This window comes from Arvicola amphibius, chromosome 2 (genome assembly GCF_903992535.2).
Source record: "Arvicola amphibius chromosome 2, mArvAmp1.2, whole genome shotgun sequence".
Classification (NCBI taxonomy): domain Eukaryota; kingdom Metazoa; phylum Chordata; class Mammalia; order Rodentia; family Cricetidae; genus Arvicola; species Arvicola amphibius.
Window position 1 is genome coordinate 175,068,282 of NC_052048.2, and position 22,234 is coordinate 175,090,515.

Here is a 22,234-nt window from a genome sequence, read left to right on the forward strand (position 1 = left end):
CCTGAACTCCGTTTTCCCCAAACATACATAAAAAGCAAGAAGCAGAGTGTACCTCTTTTATTTGTTTACCCTGGAAAGTCAGCTGATCACAGTGGGCAGCTGTCCTGTCAGATCCCATTGTTGATGCTGCATCTCCCTTTTAGGGAACAACTCCGTTAAGAATGAGGTCATTGGGAACACACAGCCAAACTGATATCTGCCAGAAGATGGGGAGTGGGAGCGAATAGTAAGATCGTCCTGAGTCAAACCTGAGGGCAAATCATAAATATCTGTTACCAAGAACAGAAACTCCATAGTGATTTACTTTGTGGACAAATGAAGGAGCAAAGAAGAAAAAGGTATTTGCTTATTCCTTTCCCCCTTCTACAAGAAAAAGCTATTTCTTTTTTACTTTGTGATAGATACCAATGTCTGAGATCGACTCATCCTCTTTACTGTGATGTTTCTTCTAAATAAAATCTCTGTTTACCTAAGCCTGGGCTACGTTTGTTTGTTTGTTTGTTTGTTTGTTTGTTTGTTTGTTTGTTTGATAGAATACCTAGAATAGGGCTGGGGAGGTAGTTAAGTTTGGAAAGTGACTTCATTATAAACACAAGGACCTGAGTTCAATACCAACTATTCTTGATGAGAAACATAATGGTAAAGATAAGATGTACTTGTATGCACTTGTAACCTCAGCTCTAGGAAGGTGGAGTCAAATGAACCTGAGTTTCCCTGGCCGGCCATTCTAACTTACCTGGTGAGCTCTAAACCAGGGAGAGACCCCGTTTCAGAAAGGACAGTGGCACCTGAAGAATAATATCCAAGATTGTACTTTGACCTTCACTCGCACAAACAACAGATACATACACCCTCACATACACACACATGTACCCACACACATACATCAGTGCACACACAGACACACACACACACACACACATGAACACCTAGAAGAGACATTTAATGTAGCTAGAAGAAGGAGAAGGTAAATATCAATAAAGACTTCAAAGAAATAACCAAGAATAGAAGGAACAAGAGGGTGTTAACTACGCCACCCCACGGCAGAAAGGTGATGGTTGCGAATCTCATGTCATGCTGCTGTAGGCTGAGAATATCACCAGAACCACAACCTCTGATCTACACATCCATGTCCTTGTGGAATTCTGCATCCTTTGTACACATGGCATCTCCCAAATATGTCATCCCTGCTGATTCCTTGCCCGTTCCAGACATAATCTTCCGCATGTGCACACAGTACTTCTTTCAAATGTGTGGTTCTCACCACCACCATTGAGTCACAGATACCCTAACCAAACTTCAGCATCTCCAGAACAGCCAAGTGGTCCAACTGTATCAGTAAAGACAAACCCATTCTCAGTTTTTCCATGATTTCAGTCACATCTCACTCTGGCTTAGACTAAATTCTCACACTCCAGAAAGATACAACATTAAAAAGGACACATATTTTATAAGAAAGTTCGACTGAGTACCCTACTAGAACAGGAACCTGGTCAGTTTCATTAACACCGCATTTCTGCCATTCAGAGCAATGCCCAATACATAGTAGGTACTCGAATATTTGTGGAAAGGCATATCACATCAGCTTTCATAAATAGCTCCATTTGACACAGAATTTCCTCAGGCAATAACACCAAGCAACAATTTCAAGGAGAACCACAGTGATTGCTCTCCATGATATCCAATACAAAAGACTGGCAGTGTACTCCAAACATCCCTCTTTCCCTTAATAGCCCATTACATGCATGCCAACCATGATACATGATTCAAATGGGACTCCAGAGTCGCATGGCTATGTGTGCCACTGCCTGGGAAGTGGGTATGAGCTGCTATAAGAGGCAACATTTTCCCCTCGCTCTTACAACTGCCAGAAGATATGTTTAAATGATTAGTTGAAATTCCTTTCCTGACCAAACCTCTTCCCAGAGCTGTTAACAAGAAACCAAATGTGCTGACTTGAGGTTGATGTTCTCATCCTCCCCTCATGCGGCCCTCGGTGAGTCACGAATAGCTTTGGATAGGCAACAGTAAAAGCCGCAAGGAAAGGAGACAACAGTCTATCAGACATGCAGATGCCGAAGAAGAGTCCACACAACGCGGTCCTGCCAAAGGACATAGCCCTTGAAATAATTGGCACTATTTCAATCAACAATACATCTTACAGCCTTCTGGTTTTATTATCCTTGAGCCATTTATTTTTAAGGAAACTATAATTGTTGCTTAGTTGAGAAGTTATGAAGGAAACTGGGAAAGCACACTTCTAATTCTCCGGCCAACTCTTTTAAGGTCTATAAAAATGACATAAATGAAGTCTGATGCTGCTTCATTTCTGCAGAAGGGTGTTTATGTTATGTGCTTCTTTCAACACTGTAAAGTACAGATTGCACCTTAAAACTCTCAGCTACCGTGAGAGTTTCCAAGCAAAATGCCTTTAACATAGAAATGTCTTCACAAAGGAAATTAAAAGAATGTGATTTCTTTGGGGCTAAGCAAAGAGGAAAGCTTTTTGTCGTGACCTGGGCATTTGGTTCTAAGGTATTTAGAGACAACGCGGCATGGACAAAGGGCAATGGAATAGCTTATCTGACTACAAAGTCTGTCCTCTCAGGGGAACACAGGTGACCAGAAACCCAGGCAAAGGACAAATGTAAATATGGGCTTAGTTCAAACAGGACTCCATCAATCAGAGTTCAATCAGTATCTATATTTGGTGCCATTGATTAAATTGTGCCCCTTCGGGGAAAAAAAAAAAAAAACTTCAATTAAATTGTGCCTTCCCCTCAAAACGTCTTAAGACTTGGTATTTCTGAGTGTGACTAGATTTGTAAAAGAACCATTATAGATTTAACGAATCATATTAAAACGAAGTCATACTGAAGTAAGATGCGTCCCTCATCCAGTATCCCAGAAGTCACAGTGACACTGTACAAATGACAAGAAGTGGCAGATAGTTGGTAATGTAGCACTGAAGGAGAGGCACAGAAGAGCTGGGAGTCTCGTTTTTCTTCATCTGGAGCATCCAGCTTCTCAGCTGCTAAACAATGTAATTGTGTTCTTTAAACACACCTGATTTGTGGTATTTTGTCACAGTGTTCTGAGATACCTAATGCAGTTGGCAAAGGGAGTTGGGTAAGAGAAATAAGTAACTTCAGAGAGCACACTTCTAATGCAACAGAGCCTGACCTTTTCTAAGTATTTGGAAAGGAGCCTCTGAGAGAATTAAATGAAAGTTTAAAGGTAAATTCTTTTATTCTGTAGAATCCATGCCTATTCATTCATAGTGTCCTAACCATGAATATGGAGCTAAAAGGACAGCAAATTAGGCAGGACTAGAATCCTTGCACATCCTTGAGGTCAGGAACAGTAGAGGTCCTGCTTAGTGGTTTCATGCTATCAGCCCTTGTCTACAGGGGTAGAGCATCCAGATGATCAGATGCTGCCACCCAGGCGAAAGCTGGCAAAGAATAAAGTCTGGAACACCAGAGTGCAGGGACAGATCCATCAGTCAAGTCAAGGGTAGGACACTGCAAGTTTGCAATAACGGAGAAGAGCCCAGGGCTCGCTCCTGATGAAAGGGGACACATTCAGTGAGGCACTTTCAAACTTGACAACTTAAGGGTTGAGGCTGACTTTAAACCATTGTCCCTGAGTAAAACTGAAATTGCTGCCAAAGGCATGGGTGATATTAGGGCAAAGGTAACCATGACTTGCACATCAGAATAAGTCTAGCACTGATGGCCTAGGAGACAATACTTTTGAGTCATTGTCAATAGATTAAACAAACATGATATAATTATCAGATACTACTAGTATTTTAGATATAGTAAACACTTCACATACACGTACTACATTGCAAAGTTGGCATAGTTGGCATTCCACTTTTTGGGGGGGGTTATATGTCAGAAAGTTCCTTCTGTTGAAGTGATTTAAAGTAACTCCCGTGGTACTGTGCACTGGCCTTTGAGTTTGGAATGTACCAACCACCTCTCAGAGGTCTCCTGACAAGTGTTTTTATTATGTGAACTGAAAGAGGCCTTCTCACAGATATGGTGGTGGTGGTGGTGGTGGTGGTGGTGGTGGTGGTGGTGGTGGTGGTGGTGGTGGTGGTGATGGATGTGGCTTCTAAATGTTGCTATCACCAAGGCGCTGTTCATAATCTGGATTTTTGTTTGCTTGCTTGCATGTCTGTGTTCTCTGACTCACAACAACAGTGACCTGCTAGAAAGCAGCGATTTATCTCTTTGTCCTCACAACTGACACAAATACAGCCTAATACATGGTAGGTACACTGTCAATGCTGGCTGATACTTAATATTCAAAAGGGTAAAAAAAAAAAAGAAAAAGACAAGCATGCAGATTTGGTGTGCCAATAATGACATAATAAATTTATGTATTCAACTATATGCTTGTGCTATCTTAGGTAATGTATTTGTCATGCTAAGTCAGTACTAGGACTATTGTCTCATGCACAGCGAGTAACTGGATACAGACTCAGAGAATTAAGTTCAGTGTCAAGCCACAGGATTTTAAAAGGATGCAAACTGAGCCCTGGTAATATGGCAGGCACTTGTGATCCCAGCACTCAGAAGACCGAGTCGGGAGATTTGTGAGTTTGAATCTAGTATGGAGTATAGAACAAGACCTTGTCTCAATAACAACGATTAGAAGAGATGCTTGTTCACTACTTAATCTCCCTCTCATATATGATCTCATTCAATTCTCAGACAGTTGATATCTTCATTCTAAAACGCAATGAAGTTAGCAAAGGTCCCATTGACTGAACAGAAACTCAAGTTTAGCCAGCAGATGCTTGAACCACTGCCCGGCACTATCTGGCTAATAGATGAGAGTCAGGATGAGCCCAAGCCATAAGCTTTAGTGGTTTTTTGGAACAAAGGAAAAAGTCACCTAATTGTGCAGAAGCTCTTAAAGATTTCCTTATAGTTAAATATGACTTAATAAAATACATAAGCTATGATTTGAGCCGCCTTTACCTTTCAACTCCCAAAGCCTAAGCAAGCTTAACCTCTAGGCTTATAGGAAAAGCCCAACCACGAATCTGCAGACAGCAGTCAGTAAATAGAAACTCATAAAGCATGCGTTGTGGGACAGGCAACCTGCTGGGTCCTGGGTGGCCTTCCACTGAGCAAACACAACTGGGTGAAGGAAACACAGGAACAAATCAGCATTCTGATCAGAGTGGAAAGCAGTAGCTCACGGTGATGCCTGGGAACTCACAGGAGTAACGAAAACTTGTAAAGAATTTGGGAACTATTAAAGTGGCACAGAGTTGACAGAGGAAAAGACGATTATAAGATGGCATCATAATAAGTAACAGTGAATATCTGAGGGTCATAAAAATAAAACTTGGGGCAGAATACTTGCTGGGATGTCCCTAGAGAACTAGTAAAGATAAAGGAAGGGGCATGTGGTCAGGAGGCACCCAGAATCCCTCCCTAGTCTTTCCCACGACATGCAGTTAGTTTGGATGTAATAGCAAGTCAAGCAAAGTCACCTCAAATCCTGCATCCAGACAATGGAGCCTGCTATCTTTCTGATCTTCCTGTCATTGTTTACTGAAAACTTAACTACAGCATTTGAATTATAGGTCGTAAAGCATTTGTTTGAATGCTGTTTGCCAGTTCACACTAAACAGCTGTTATTGATACTCAGCAGTTACTAAGCCCTAAATATTAGGAAACGCCAGAGAAGAACAGCTTTGAAATGATACTCTATTTGATCCGGTTCTGCAGTAATTGTTAAAATCATATACACTTTCCTTGGATCCCGCCAAAGCTTCTGCAGTATTGAGGCACCTGCCGTTCCAATTTGCAATTTTCTCAGCCCTCCTTTGAAGTTATTTTTGCCAATTACCTGGTGTTAATATTAATTAAATGTGATTTGCAACTTGAAATGTAGTGTTATCAATGGAACTCAGCTGTATGAATACAAAGTAAAATTTTCAATTGAGTTAAAATGTTTCCTTTCATTCATAGTATTTTAGAACATTAATACTTTTGTCAAATTGATTTTTGCCTGCTGGAAGTCATTTTTCCAAAGCAATGAACATCTGAGGGGGAAAATATTCTTTATATATGCTTTTCTTTCTGTCATTGAAAATGCTCTGTTTTAATCTTAAAACTGAATCCATTTTCGTTCATAGAAATTTGGTTCTTGTTTATAACCTAAAAGGGAAAGTGCTTTCTTCTAAAGCAATAAACTAAGCTAAGAAATATGATCAGTCGGTATTTGTCAATTTTATACCAGGAAAAAAAATATTCATTAATGCTTGATCCTCACGAAAAAATAAATCACACTCAAATTTAGGGGACAAGTATCAGTCATTTCGCACACCAAAATTAATTTAATTGGTGCATCCCATTATCCAAATAGAAATTGCCAACTCTCTTCACGGTCCTTTCTAACACTGAGATTTTAAGATTCTGAACACATGTCAGGCTATAGTCAGGAATGTCCAACACCGGCAAATTAGGAAGAAAGTCACATACAGTAGAAGATTTGACAGATTTGGGTCTATCCTGCCGCTTGTAATATACGCAGTGATGACTTGAAGGCTTGTCATCTTCGATAAGTCATTCATAAACATGATGACTGATTAAAGGAGGTGTGCGTGCTGCCTTACTGTGTAAATCTACAATGAAAGGATATCAGGCTTTCACACATTCCTTTTATCTCCAAAGATAAAGCCTCAGCATCCTTGCCCTTTATAATGATGGTAGTAGCATTAACATTTATTATCCTGTCTTCCTTTAAAAATGGCATAATAAGGTAAGACAAAGAAGTGAAAGAAACTGTCTAAAGACTCAAGGAAGTCATTGCTTGAGTCAGGAGCTACAAGCCTCACAGCTTGTGATGGAAAAGCATGAGCAAATATCATCAACCCCTTTATTACAGCATCAGTGAAACCTTGTATTGAATAATTAAAACAAGATAAATGGAGGAGAGTGGTTCTGGCAATTGAGGGTAGTAACATGGATGATGAATAAGTCCTAACCCAGGAGCAAATAAGCCATTCCCTTTCCTCAAGCCAAAAGAGACCAAAGGGGGAAACAAAAATAAATTAGACTCGAAGACACACTTGGGGTATTTATGATTGTCAAGGTGATATATATAAAAAGACATTTTTTGAAACTTCACAAAGCAAAGTAGTGGAACAGTCAGGGTACAGTCATATTTACAGTGTTCCTGCCAATCCTTCTGAAAGCTCTTGGCAGCCTGAGCCAGGGACATCTAGACACTGGGATCCCACACATACCTGTTCCAGTCTGTAATCTTACTTTATATACTACACCATTCTATCCTTGTAATCAAATAATCAAGAACAGAAGGGTGGAATTGCATAAAAATCCAAGGAAACTTCTGAATTAGTAGTATTAGAGGCAGCTCTATTAACTGAATTCTGTCTAGTCAGTACCCTTTACATGCTTCCTGCTAACCTGTTCTGGCCCACCTCCCACTCTTGTCTCTAAATGCCTATGCCTTGTCTCTAAATGCCATTCCTATGAGACAGTCACACTTATACCCTCTGATGCATTGAATCATGCCTACAAAGATATGCTAAAATCCTCACGTCAGGAACTCAAAATGTGACCATTTGGAAAGAGAAACAATGCAAACATCATAGCCATGATGAGAACATGCTGGAGTAAGGTGGTCCTATCCAATATGGCTGTGTCTCTTTGACAAAAGAAGATGGAAACAGCTATAGCATAATAGAAAGTAGCTATATGATTTTAGAGGCAGATAAGGAGGTGATGTGTCTTCAAGCTAAAGAAGACCAAGGAATGCTGGCACAGCTCAGAAGATCCAAGGGAAGTGAGATTCTCCTCCAAGATACCAGAAATAGCACAGCCCTGAGGCCACCTAGGTTTCAGGTTTCTGGGTATCAGAGATGAGAAGCAATGAGTATCGTCTTATATAGTCCAGACTTTTCTTCATCCTGACACTTCTAAGAGGATAATCCATCTCTGTAGATCACAATATCATGGATCTCCGTAACTGCACAACACACTTTTCGTTATGCTCACTAGAAGTTCCTGTTCTCTTATGAAAAACTATTCATGATCCTTGAATTAAAAAAATACCAAAAGAGAATATTTGTAAGTTTGCTGTGACAAAAAATTTCTTCAAAAGTGACTAAGCCCTCCATAGCCACCAACACACCAAGAAGAGAGAAGACTACCCAGGCTTCATTTCCCATTACTGTACGGAGCCACCATCCTCAAGAAACCACTGCCCAAGAGTTTATCTTCAGCTTCCTTTGTTTCTCACTCTCTCCATGTTCTGCCTCAGCACCCACAAACTCCTGATAACTGTGATTTTGTGAGAATGACCTTCAGGGTTGGAATTTTGGTTCCTGATTAGGTAGGCCAATGCTCCTGCTGCTCTTCCCCACAAAAGATCGACCCTGGTGTCTGAACCGCAGTGCGCTCCTGACCAAACTCATGCTCCCCACTCCACACCAGTCTTCCCTCCATGGTTCTGTGACTGTACTTGCCTTCTTTGAATGGCCCAGCTACAAAATGTTGTGGTCAACTATAACTCTTTCTGACCTTCAAGATCTACATTTACTTAGTTACTGTTCTATAGACTCGATCTTAAAAATGTCTCTCATATTGGTCTACTTTTCTATTTCTACTGCCCCAGCTTCATTTTAAACCAAGACAGACACTGGCTGCAGAGGCCCCTTATGCAGTCTTCCATCCATCATTTACGTATGCATCCTCGTAGATGTCTTCAAGCCTCCGAAGTTTCAGATATTACTTAGGACACCAAGGATAAATAAGTATCTTCTGACTTACAGGACTCAGAGATGTGTCCGTGCCTGGCTTTCAACTGTATTTCCCATACTTCGCCATACACGACACTCTAGTCAAACTGTGCTTAGTGAACTTATATTTCTAATTTAGGGTTTCAGTTGTCATTTGTTGGATAGTTTCTCCTGTAAAAGAGATAGCCAAGATATGGCTAGGCTCACACTAAGCTAGAATATCAAATATTTACTTTATCAAATGCCTCCTATATCTCCTTCCCAATAGTGTTGCTTCACAGTAATGATGACTCGCCATCAGCGTCTGTTCATGACCACCATTTACACATCATCCCATCCTCCCAGATTCATAAAGACTACTTCCAGAACCTCAGATTCTGTTAAAACACAAAACACTCTAATTAAACCGAACGTGCAGGGTATCACAAAATGGGATTTTCGTTTGGCTGTAATTTCATTATGATCTACCTGAATTAATCAGAGCTAAACCATAGGATGCCTCAACTTACACTGAAATTTCTTAGCAGTCAATGTTGCTGAAGACAGAAACTCAGAACAGAGCATGGAATTTAAAAAAAAAAATGAGCGAATACAAACATCGAATACATAATGTTATTAATGAACAGATACTCTAGAAACTGAATGTATAGCCCTCTCTCTCAGTAAAAACACTCAGACCACTAAATACACTCTACTAACATGGTGACAGAAAGTCCATCAGTGATTCAGTAAGACTGGCAAATGTTACAGAGCTAATGCATTTTCATGAGCGTCATCAGATAGTGCCAGAACGGGTTAAGTTGCTACTATTTGCCATTCCCATTAATATCATTGTCATGTGAAAGGTTGAATTTTCGGCTATTTTTGTTCTAGATAAAAATCTTTGTCATTAAAATGAGGGATGATTCTGATATTTAATATATTCCATGGCATACTCTGGCGTGATACTAATTTGGCCTTTTCAGCATTCTGCATATTAAGTGACAATGTATCCCTCCTCCATTGCCCAGCTACGTGAGAACTGAAATGGAATGGACAGCCAATCAAGTCACAGAATACTGAAAGGATCAACAGAGAAAAAAACTTGGGCTCCTCTAATCAGGAGCACACATGAGGTGCTAAAATTATTTTCTCCCATACTAATGACTAAGACAGGAGCAGCAATAACGAGTGGTAGCCCCTGAGTCATCTTATGTGACAGTATTGCCAGAGTATAGCAATGCATCCTAAAATGAAGATCAAGTATTTCTTATTTTAGCCAATAAAATAATAAAATCTTACTCTCGCTTAACTTTCACAACAATACATTACATCAGATTCTATAGTAGGCCAGTTACGTCCTTATTGAATTTTTCATAGTAACCTGCTCCATGCACACAAATGTGCTCCAGCGCTGAAGAATGCCCAGAGTCACTGCAGAAAACTTATTTCAGTACATACTCTATTATTTTCCTCCACATGTTGAATTATCACTCTGGTGAGAGCCGACATCAGCTGCTTGAATAATGTATTAACCCTGCTTCTGGAAGCTATTGTTTGCGTCTGAGTGGGCATTTCCTTTAAGGATAAACAGGGGACTTTTTTTTCAAAGAAAATAATATAATTTAAAGTTTAATGGAAGCTTTCAGATCATTTTATGCTATAATGATACAAGTTAAAATTCCAAAAAGCAAAGATTACAGCATTGCAAACACAGTTGGTATGAACACTTGTCCACTTAAATCAATTAACCCCATCTGCCGACTAGACTAGTCGCTCTCTACAGTTTCTGCCACAATGCAGCCATAGAACACATGTTAAATATAAAAAGTCCTGAGCATAATAAATGTCCTATCCTATTATGTCCAGAAGAAAAGGCCTCAGACATCTATGACTCTCAAGTGAAAATTGTTCCAGGTGATTATAGTTAAATCTCAGTCATTCCCATGGTCTTCTCCTGAACTAAAACTTTCAACCATTAACTGATCAACATGATTTCCTTCTGGAAGTTCAGAATTGCTTTAAAATAGTCAAGAGGCATGTTAATGCTTCCACAACACCATGATTACCAATACACAAAAATTAATTCTCTCCAAGAAAATGATATTATTTAAATGCCAACGGTGTGTCTCCTTCCATCTACTCAGTTTTGTCGATAACTAGTTGTCTGTAAGATTTATTCTGTATGCTGCTTTCTTGCTGTCATTCTGTTCTGTTTTCTCCCGAGAAGTGAATGGGTTTACAGCCTCACCGGTAATATACATGTTGGTGAAATACCTACACAGGTTTGAAAAGCTCTTTGAAGAAAACCCAGAACAGAGCCCTTTGTCCTAACTAGGTTTTCACAATTTTCCCTCCATCGTGCTATAAGGTCTAGACTTTTATATACAAATGAAGGACGGAAAAATCAAATATGACAATGAACATATGACTTAGGCCTGCCCCTCGGGACCGATCTAATATTGCTTTAAAATGATTATAAGCACTGATCCCTCTAGTGTTCCATGTTAAATTCCACTGACTTTTTTTTTAATTTGACGACTTACTAATGTAAACTTCTTTCTAGAACAATCAAACAGTATGCCATTTATTCAAATTCACTGTGGCTCTGAGGTGCCTGCAAACTCCCTCATCAAAACAGACAATTCAAAAGATGTTCACTGAAGTTGGGAGGAGCTCTACTGCTCAAATTAGCACCAAAGAGTCACCTTCTGGAAATAGGAACAATAAACCCATCTACAATGTTGCTTCTCCATACAGAGGACAGCCTGGACCACAATTTATGAGAAAGCTAATGTCTCATAGACATCAGACAGCACTTGGAAGTGTCCAGATTTTAGCCTCCTGTCACCTCCTAATGCAATCGACCGATAAATACATGCTCACCAATCTCCCTCGAGATCTGGGTGAAGGCCTCAACGCCACTCTCTCCATAGTTCCCCTCGGAAGCCAGTGTTGACACGTAATTCCATCCCAGGGCCGTCACAATGTCCACCATGGCTTGGGCTTGGTAGGAGTCAGGCGGGACCACCCGAGAGAAGAAGTCATACCTGCTGTTGTCACTCAGCTCCGGGGCTGTGGATGCATAGCTGATTTGAGGTATCTGCAAAACAAATGAGAGGTCATTTCAACCCATGCTGTGTCTTGTACAATGACAGATTATCATAACAGACTAAATGGTCCAAGCTGTAACAAAAAAAAAAAAAAAAAAAAAAAAAAAAAACCTAGATGTCAGCCTGAAGGCAAAATATGGTTTTAGGACCACCAACTTCATTAGAAGTGATTCCCTAACAGTCCACGGGCTTCTCTTCCTTTTGGAGCACGGACACATAAACATTGAGAAACAATTTAGTTTTGCTACTAGTTCCTTTGTCTCGAAGGCCGAAGGAAAACATTTCATGTTTTTTGTTGCTTTATTTTTTATTCTGTACATGATTGTTATGGTGTGGAAATGAAAGAGAAACGAAGCCATGGTACAAACATACATTAGAGAAGGCCACCTCAGAAATTCTCTTTGACTTTAATGCATAAAAGGTATGTGGGAATTGAATGGGAAAGTTTTTTGTTGCTGATTTTCTTTTTGTTTTGTTTATGTTTTTGACACTTGATACCACCTAAGTTTTAAAATTATCATTTTCATAATTTCATACTTTACTTTGTTTTTGGGTTTTTTTTGATACAGGGTCTCAACTATGTATCCCTGGCTATCCTAGACCCACTTACGTAGCCCAGGCTAGCCTTGAACCCATAGAGATCTGTTTGCCTCTGCCCCACAAAGTGTTGGGATTAAAGGCTGTGCCACCATACCTTACTGTAAATTATTTTACATACATATTTTTCTAGTCTCCTCACTGATTTTTGGTATAGTCATTGAACAGCACAAAAATATTTGTAACCAGTGAACTGTGCATCTTCCAACAAAAAAAAAATATATCTCCCACTCATTAAAAATCATCACCTAGAAAAAAAAAACATCTGGATCATAAATTTCTTAGGAAAAGAGAATGTTTGCTGATACCAAAGGATAAATTGCCATAGAGTTTTTTAAATTGAGAATCCTATGTCACTTCTTAATAACCTGGCAGTGTGCACTGTGTACCTGGGCATCTCATCACCCTTCACTCATCATCCTAGGGTGTGGGTCAAAACGACTCCAAGAGACGCTGACTTGGGTGACTTCTTAAAAACACAGCTTAAGTCATACATAGAACAACTATTCACCATAAGATGATGCAGCTAATGGAATGTCTATGCCAGCACCTCCAAAACTTCCATACCTTCAAATTAAATCCCTAGTGGCAACTGAAGTGAGAATTGACTGAGGTCTTGGGCTCAAGGGGGATGTCAGAATCATAAAAAGTTACATACACCAGGATCTAATGGTCACTCACCAGTCTCTAACCAGTTGATTTCTAAGCCATTCTTGACATCTTTGAAGGTCACTCGTCTAGATAAACCCTCTAAGTCAACGGAAACCTACCCCACATTGGTGCCCAGTGAAGTAACACCAGGAAACAAAAGCTTTACTCACAGACTCTGAAGCAAAACTGTGTGCGGGAGCTGTCCAGGTTCTGAAAGGGCAGTTTGGCCTCCGAGCAACCTGGTTCCCACTTTTTAACTGTTTCAGCAGTGGAGGTGTCTGCTTGGGTCAGGCCATTTACTAAATTCTCCTCGGCTGTCCTTTCCTGGTGGGGATCGTGTTAACTTACTTTACACTGTGTTGCCCTTTGCTTTTTCTTCCAGACACACCAGCCCTGTCTCAACAGACAGATGTCTTGATTAAGATCTGTGCCTTTGTCGTATGGAGCACAAGAAGACACTTCTCCAAATCTCAAAGCACAGCTGCCTTGGCCTTCTTAACCATTTTTTCTTGCTTCTAGAAAACCTGGAGAAGAACTGGCCACTCAGTGAGCTTTCCCCACATCCTATACTAGATAAACTTTCCCCCAAATCATTGACATATGCATTTCTATATTCTAATAAAAATATTCATCACTTTAAGACTGAGAAGGAGAAGAAGACCCACACCTCCTCCTGCCCAGGGCTCTCCGTTCTGGCCAGGGAGGAGACAACATGAGTGTGCCTAGCACCATCAAGACTGAGCACAGGCCTTGCACCTCACCTGGGCAGCACAGTAGACCTGACCCTGTTGGTGGGGCACAGGTGAGCCACCCAGAGAATATGAGCAGGAGATATCTGGCCCTGTCCCTCATCTGCCATATGGTGGCATGGATAAGGGAAAGAATCCCACCCCTAACTCCTCACCAGCTGTGGCAGGTGGGAAAGCCAACCCTGAGGTCACAAGAGCAAGAAAACTGGCCCTGCCTCTCACCAGCTGCAGCACTCAGCAGAGTGGTTCCTGCACCTTGCCTGAGCAACACAGCAGAGCTGGCCCTGGTGGTGTAGGTCTGGGTGAATGGGTTCCTAGGGCATGAGAGCAGGAGAACCAGCCACATCTCTTGCTGCTTACTTGTAGGGGCGTGATCGATCGGTGGTTAAAAGCTCATCCTGGTGATGAGAATGCGGGAGAGCTGGGGGTGCTGACCAACTCAGCAACTACCCAGACCCAGAGCCGGGGCTGAGTTGGACCATTCCACCATTCACCCGACCTATGACCTTTTGGAGCATGTGAAGGGCCCTGCCCCCAGGCCCAAACTGCAGGATCTCCATGACATAGGACAACAACAAGATATCCTCCAAGAGGAGTCCCATTGAGGGCCCAGTATCTGTAGTGTAGCAGAAGCCAGAGGCCATGACCAGACCAATGACTCATTGCAACGAACACTTGCAAGCAAAGTTGTACAGACTAAGGGTATACTGTGAACCTCACTGTGACATGCTACAGCTTCCATGATGATGTTTTTCTTTTTTCTTCCATTTCTTTATTCTTTTCTTTTAACTTTTATTTTATCTTATCTTGGTGGAGGGGGATTGCAAGGGCAGAGAGTGGATGTGAAGGGACGAGGAGATGAGTAGGATCATGATGCATGATGTAAAATCCACAAAAAAAATTAATAAAAAGCTAAATTAGAAAAAAATTCATCAGTCTGACCTCAGGGTATATTGTGCTGGTGTGAGTGGATGGGTAGCTGAGTATATGTGGGTGAGTGTGTGGAAGAGAATTGTGTAAGGACTGCAGCAGACTGTGCCATCTTCTCGTCCTATTTGAAAGCACAGCCCTCCCTCTTCCTCGGCTCCTCAGAGTCCGGCAGTAAAATGTCTTACACAACCCCCACCCCACTTGTAATAATGAGCCGCCCCTTTCTAAAAATGAGCACAAAGTGTGAAAATTGCGTGTTTGAAACCAAAACTAATTATCTCAAATTACTACCTTCAGTCAGTCACTTCCAGGGCTGTTTAATTAGCAGTCAGCATCATGTTTAGGATTAATTAAACAGGTGTAAAGGGTATATAAAATAAAAGTGCAGATAGGAGATGGTGGCTTGATTAATCCAGTAATGGGCTTTCTCCCCGATGTCTTGAAGAGTTTTCTCTTTGGAAATGGATGTGTGAGTAAGTAACGTGCAAGTGCGTGTTTGCAATTTCATCTGTCTAGTCCTTCTATGTTGCGGTCTACAATAACATCGTGGCATAGTGATAGTATTTCAAGCCAACTTTTCAAACTGTCATGAAGTCACATCCTGCTTTTACTTTATTTGCCATAGACCACTAAGCATTGGCTCATTAAGCATTTTAATTCCACGCCAGCATCCCCAATATTTGCACTACCCACAAATTACACCCCTACTAGCAACTGAAGTGAAATTTTATTAAAGACGTAGGCTGTTGCTTTCTCTTTTCGGTGCAACAGATCCATCCTAACTAGCCCCTTAACCCTGGGGGATTTATCTCTCAGAAACAATATAAAAGTGCTGAGGGAGGGAGAGAAGTGGAGAGGGAAAGGAGGAAAACCGAAGGAAACCATCAACCAAAGGAGGCATTAAGGTAGGCATTCCTCATGACTCATTCATCCTTCTAAAGCAGCAACGTCCTTTACAGCGCCAAGCCCCACCTGACAATTCTAAGGATAAAATCTGCACTCTCGTCTGGTGCTGGGTACCATGCAGCTCTGCTCATCCTCCCTCTTTTGTGTTACGTTTGGTTCATAGCAGAAGGAGATGGAGGGAGGGATAGATCCAGACTTCAATCTGGCCTTGCTTCCCTCTCATGCTGCTGTGTCCCCTCTGGGCAGAAAAATTGGAGAAAGAAACAGAAAACCCAGGTGGTCGACACCTGCACCCTTGCCCCCCAAGGTGCACCCCGGTGCAGGGAGACTGTGTTCCTCTGCCTGCTGATGTGCATACCTCCAGTGTTGCCCCCTCCACAGGAGTCCTCCCCTGACTCTGCCAAGCAGTGTTCCTTGTTCTCTCAATGCCTCTCATCTGAAATTAGAGTCCTGACCTGTGGCTAGCTTAGGATTCTCCCAGAAGTTTGCACTATATTTGCTATCTACATCTAATACTTGATGGATCAAATATTCAATAAATGTTCAGAGGTAATTGACTGATTAACCCATGTCAGGAAGTTTGGTATTGCCTCCTTTTGTATTCTGCTATAATATGGCAACCATCTTCTCCATTTGCTGGTTTACCGTCCTCACCCTTCGGTGTCTCCTGTGTCTAAGACTTCTTGTTACTACTCTGTCACCTGCGTTTCCTGTTTCTATCTTCCAGCTGAATTTGAGGCACAGGAGCAAGAAATGGGAGTGAGACCAAGTCAGAGGTCAAGATCCGTTCCTTCAGCTCCTTCCCCAAATAACAAGGTGGTCTCTACCTGAGCCTCAGCCACAATCCTTGCAGGCGCTAATGGCCATCCTCAACTCCGACCCCTGCGTGTCTATTGACTATTGTCCATCCTTGAGTAATTCATCGTCCAAAGGTGGTTCCTGTATCTCTGCCCACGCCATATAAACAGCCCTATTTTTAACCTCTCTTCCATCATCTCTCCGGCACTCCAGAAGCCTGGCTATTTGACTGATGCACCCCCATGGCATTCATCTGTACCCCCACCCTCTGTCCTACCCTAACCTCTTGGTCCTCTGTCCACTTTCCCCTTCAGCACTCTCTATTGCTGTCCTCGCCCAACTTTCCTCTTTTTTCTCTCTTTCAACTCCTGAAGGCGTCAAATTGCATATTTGAAAACCAACTGTCATCTTGCTTTCCCTCATTTCTCATTTTCTTTGTGCTGAGGTTTCATAAGACTATAATGTATGCTTAAAATAAGGCCTTTTCCGTTACTCAAATAAAGCATATTAGAAGCAATTAATTATACAACATAAGGCCCTCCCTTTTAAAAAGCCTGCAGCTTCCACTTCTCTGCTAACTGCAGTTCCCACCCCCAATCCCATGCTTTGAGGAGTTGCAGGATCTAGTTGTCTGTTTCTCCTTCTTCTCCCCGACAGACAGGAAACTGAGCCTGAGGCACTTGCTGGGCAAGAGTGCGTAACAGCTCCTTATTCACAGGCTTGCTCACCCCAAGCTCCCTTCCTACCTGTGGGTGCAACCTCTAGTCCTGGGGAGGAATCCTATCCTTCTCCCTGCTGGATACCTCTGGCAACCATGTGTGTGAAAGGGGTGTAGAAGCCCACAGTGATGGCAGAATTTACAGGACTTCAAGTCTCCTAGGAGGGACAAAGTAAATCTCAAGGTTGAGGTGTAATACTGAGTAGGAGGCACTACTTTGGCCTCAGGCCAAGCTGGCTTCTCTGCAATCTAGTTCTTAAGAGACAGCCATGTGTCTTGGGAGCTATTTGGTGCTTGCCTGGCTGTTAATAAAGCTAATTACTTGATCTGCATTTAAGTGGCTATTCTGTGAATCTTGGACTTACACACCCTAAAAAGGGATTCCACATTTGACTTGTAGCCTCTAAAGGAAGCTAACGCTTGATTTCGATAGGAGAGAGAGAGAGAGAGAGAGAGAGAGAGAGAGAGAGAGAGAGAGAGAGAGAGAGAGAGAGGGAGTAATGAACTACTGGTACTTTCCTACTTTGGCTAGATGGATCTCTCTAGTAGCTTGACCCCTCAAAACCAAACTACACATTCCAGCCTTCTTCACCCGGGTGAACAGAATTTCCGAAAATGTCCCTGGAGGGACCAGGCATGCCGTCCCCATCTTTTATTCCTGGAATAAAGACATAAAGGTTATAGCTCCATGCATTATCCCAGACGGTACCCAAGCCAATATGGACTGACAGGCATTCTCTAGGCCAAATCACTGTGATGCCTAGATCCCTGTCACTCTGGTGTTTGCCGTTCCCATTCTTGCCCTCTTCAAAACCATACTACACCAGCAATTAAAGCGCTCTCCTAAAAGAGAAAAGTAATATAAGAACCTTGCTCACAGTCTTTCAATCACTTTTCCTTTCCCTTTGATCTTAGAATAAAGCCTAAACTTTTTGCCACAGGGTCCGTTGAGCAGGCATCTGGCCCTCTTTCCCCCTTGCTCGCCTTCTTTCCACTCATGGACCAGAAAATTCCCCCTTTCTCCGTCATCATAGCATTCCACATGTCTTCATTTTCCTCACTGGATTTGCTCATCCTTCGGCCTCTGCTCAGCTGTTTCTTCCTGAAACAAAACCCCTCTGACCACCCCCTTTTTCTGTGTCTTCCCAGCTCTAGTTACTACCTCATCACCCTATACATTTCCTTCTATGCTCTTATCACAACTTATGTGTATATATTCTGCTTCCTCTACTAACAGATAGACTCTAAGCAGGCATGCGCTGTGTTGTTTATAGATGTTCTAAGAGTTGCAAAAACATACTAAAAGGTCAATAAATATTAATAGAAAAAGAAAACCTCAAGGATCACTCATCAATTTCCTCAATGTCTACCAACATTGAAGGATTTTTCTACAATACTATTTCAGAAGAAAGTTAGAAATTTTCATATTATTTATTAATCCAAGTTCTACTCAGATGCTCCAGCTACTGATCAGTGTGAGATCATCTGTTTTACCGGGCAGTAGTGATAGAATTCCAATTCAAATCAACTAAGTGCATTTCAGTTGTGCGCTGAGTACACTCATAGCAGGGAAGTACATACTTGTCAGTCAACTCTTTGGAGTGCTGGAAATGACCACGGTGACTTCAGAAATGTCATGGGGAACACTTTGGAAGCCCATGGACTTCAGTGTGGCATTGAATAAAAATGACACTCATAATCAAAAGCCCCTTCTGGTTTACTGTTTCCTGTAGACTGATTATTTGAGACAGACATAAAGCTGCTTAGACCTCCTGCAAACCGTGACTCTCCCGATTGCCTTTACTGACTCTATTTATATCCCTGAGGGATGAGATTGGGAGTAACTTAGACATAGGCTTGCTGCTCCTAAATAGATATAATTTCACTTGCCTGTAAAGGTTTCTCACTGTTTATATACCCAAAATTATTGAAATCTTGACACTTCCCTCATCTGTTCAAATGGCATGAGTCCTGCCTGCTTTTCAAGCTTTCTGATTGCCCACAAACTTATGGAATTCAAGAGCCAACCCTGACAAGCTAGCAATAAGACACCAAAAGCACAGTTCCGGCGAAACCATAGGGTTTGTAGTAAGTTCATATTCCTACGAAGAAACTAGCACATATCTGAATGCAGGCATGGACAGACAGAAAACTTGAGCCACATGAATCTTCACTGTTGATTCTCAGGGGAAAAATTAAAACCTGCCTGAAAACAACTTTGTTTGTTTGTTGATTGCTATATTTGGCGGGGCAGGTAAGTGAAGGGTTCCTTGTGTTGTTCAATAACATTGTTGGTTAGATCAGCTTGGAACTCCTCTCTTCCCCCAGGGGGTAGCGCTTGCCTGAGCACTTCTCCAGTGATGGTGGCCTTAGCAACAGTGGCTATCACAACGATTGCTCCCTGCCACCCATCCTTAGGATGGATTTGTTGCAGCTGAAAAACTCAGGACCAGAAAAGGCGTAATGACTGTTGCAGCCATTAACTTTGTCTGTTCAGACTTCATTGCTCAGTAGTATTAAATCTACTTGTGCTTCTGGCAAGACATGAGTATATAATCAGAAATTAGATCAGAGTGAGGAGTCAGGGCTGGGAGTCAATGCCCAGCACTGGTCCCCCTCTCCCAACACTGCCCTAAGCTTTCATGCTCCTCTCAGCTTCATGGGAAATCACATAAAGAGAGGGGAAAGGAGAAAAGAATGAAGTCAAGTGATAATAAAATAGGGAAGAGTGATGAGTACCCCAACTGTGCATTCAAAATTATGATTCCCTTCCCAAATCAAGACCTACTCTATACAAGTTCATCCAGTTCTTATGCTTCCAGCTCACAAGTCAATGTGAAATATGTATCCCTGTCTTTCTGCTCAACCGAGCTCCCACACTTGACTCTCAAGGAGGACTCATCATTGGGTTTTGATACATGATAGAGATTAGCAAAATAAAGCTAGGAGGCCTATTGAAATGGAAAATTGTGGGGGTCAGGGATAGCAAGAGAGAGATCATTCTGCATTGTACTGCATTTTATCCTGTCCCCTACATCAGTACACTTGGACGAAGTGAAACTTTCTATCTGCACCCACACTGAAAGCGCCTGTGTTTATTAGCACAACAGATGCAATTTTGCATTAGGAAGTTGAAGGTCATAAGTTTAATTCATTATGGACTAAAATGCAGCCTACATTTCCCCCCCCCCCCAGACTAGAGCATCCTCTTCACAATGCAGAGCACGGCTAACAAAACCAACCTGCAAGGGGAAAGACAAGGCCAATCCACTGCTCAATAAATCATTCAAAGATGGCTTGTAACTGAGGGTGAACTTGAAACTTCAACAGTACACATGAAAAGACATCATACCATAGGCAACACACCTTCTTCAAAATCCGAGAGACACGGTTTTGTTTCGGTGTGCCTCTTCAGCTTTAAGTATGATTACTCTTGTGGTCATTTGTTGACTTCTCATAATCCATTTGACTGGTCTGTTGAAATGTGAGATCGCATTTTCTCTTCTATTTTAAAAGGATATTGTGTGCGTTGGGGAAGGAAAGAAAGCAAAAAGCACACTGGATTTCAAACAACTCTTCTAAATACAGGAATTTTCAAGGCAGCAGAAGTATAGAAAGGGTAGAGTGGAAAGTCATAATGACCCAGGACCTAGGGTACAGTGACTGCCATAAATGAGCTCCGAAGGCCAAAGGAGGGGCCAGTCACAGTCATAGGAAGGCCATAAGATCAGAAGCTATTTTGAGAAAAACAATGACTTCTTCGGAGTCACGAAGCCAGCAACTGACAAACTGATGAAGAAATTACATCACGATTTCTCCCACATAGGCAGTTCCACACAGAGCCCACTGAAAGTTAGAGAGCCTTTGACTGCTAACCTGCCTACTTAACATGGAAAAACAAGCAGTCCATGAATATGAAAGAATTTACATATAAACAACCAAAATTTTGTCCTGTATGACTAATAATGCTTTTCTTGTCTACTAATTATGTTTTACAGAGAGGAAGCATAACAGCTCCTCAGGGAAGGAGCAACTGTAATCTATCACATCTCTACAAGGGTGGAGATTTTTCAGCCTACCTCTTCTACACTCATGTTCCTCCCAGTGTTTTAACAAGTGGGATTTAACCTTACTTAATACAGTGACTTACGAATAACTTTGTAATTTGTTTCATTTAAATCTCCTGATCACCATTTTTCTTCTTTTCTGATTTCTCTACAGTTCACTGTCCTGTGACATCTACAAAATTATTACCAATGCAAACTCAATATTACACACAAATTTAAAAGGGTAATTCAAGCCGGGCAGTGGTGGCGCACGCCTTTAATCCCAGCACTCGGGAGGCAGAGGCAGGCGGATCTCTGTGAGTTCGAGGCCAGCCTGGTCTACAAGAGCTAGTTCCAGGACAGGCTCTAAAAAAGCTGCAGAGAAACCCTGTCTCGAAAAACCAAAAAAAAAAAGAAAAAAAAAAGGGTAATTCACTAAAGCCCTTCTGCCTCACCCAGCATAATATTTTTATTAGTTATTTGGGGGATTTCTTATAGTACACCTCAGTCACACTCACTTCTCATTCCTCCCAAGTCCACACTCCCACCTGTGTGCCCTTCCCCCTCAATACAAACAAGTCCAGTTTGTGTTGCCCATATATTCCTTAGAGCATAGTCAAACTTTCAGTGGCTAACCACTAAAAGAAAACTGAGTCCCATCCCAACCTCACCAGAAACCATCAACTGTATAGGACTACACTTCAGCATCTTTATCACAGCTTTGAAGGACTCTCTTCAAATAACTTCCTGCCTGGATTCTTTGGTTGCGGGGGAGAGTATCTTCGGTATCTCTCATTCTCAGTCTACACTCATGGTTACCATTACAAAAGAAACTCCCTTGCCTATAGTAGCCAGCAAAGCTCTTCTTCTGATCAGTGGTTCAAGTAAATTTCTGAATGACTGCTTTTGGTGTTATAGTAATTTATCCAACAAACCTGTTCACACTAGGTGCCAGG

The 22,234-nt window shown here is 41.7% G+C and overlaps 1 protein-coding gene across 1 annotated transcript in view; it reads right to left on the bottom strand.

The window, feature by feature from the left end:
• Nucleotides 1–22,234, bottom strand: part of Grm8 (glutamate metabotropic receptor 8) — an 817,026-nt gene that overhangs the window by 662,055 nt on the left and 132,737 nt on the right. The window contains exon 2 of the mRNA XM_038318951.1: nt 11,657–11,873. Within this exon, the coding sequence (XP_038174879.1) occupies nt 11,657–11,873 (217 nt within the window). The remainder of the gene's footprint in view (nt 1–11,656; nt 11,874–22,234) is intronic.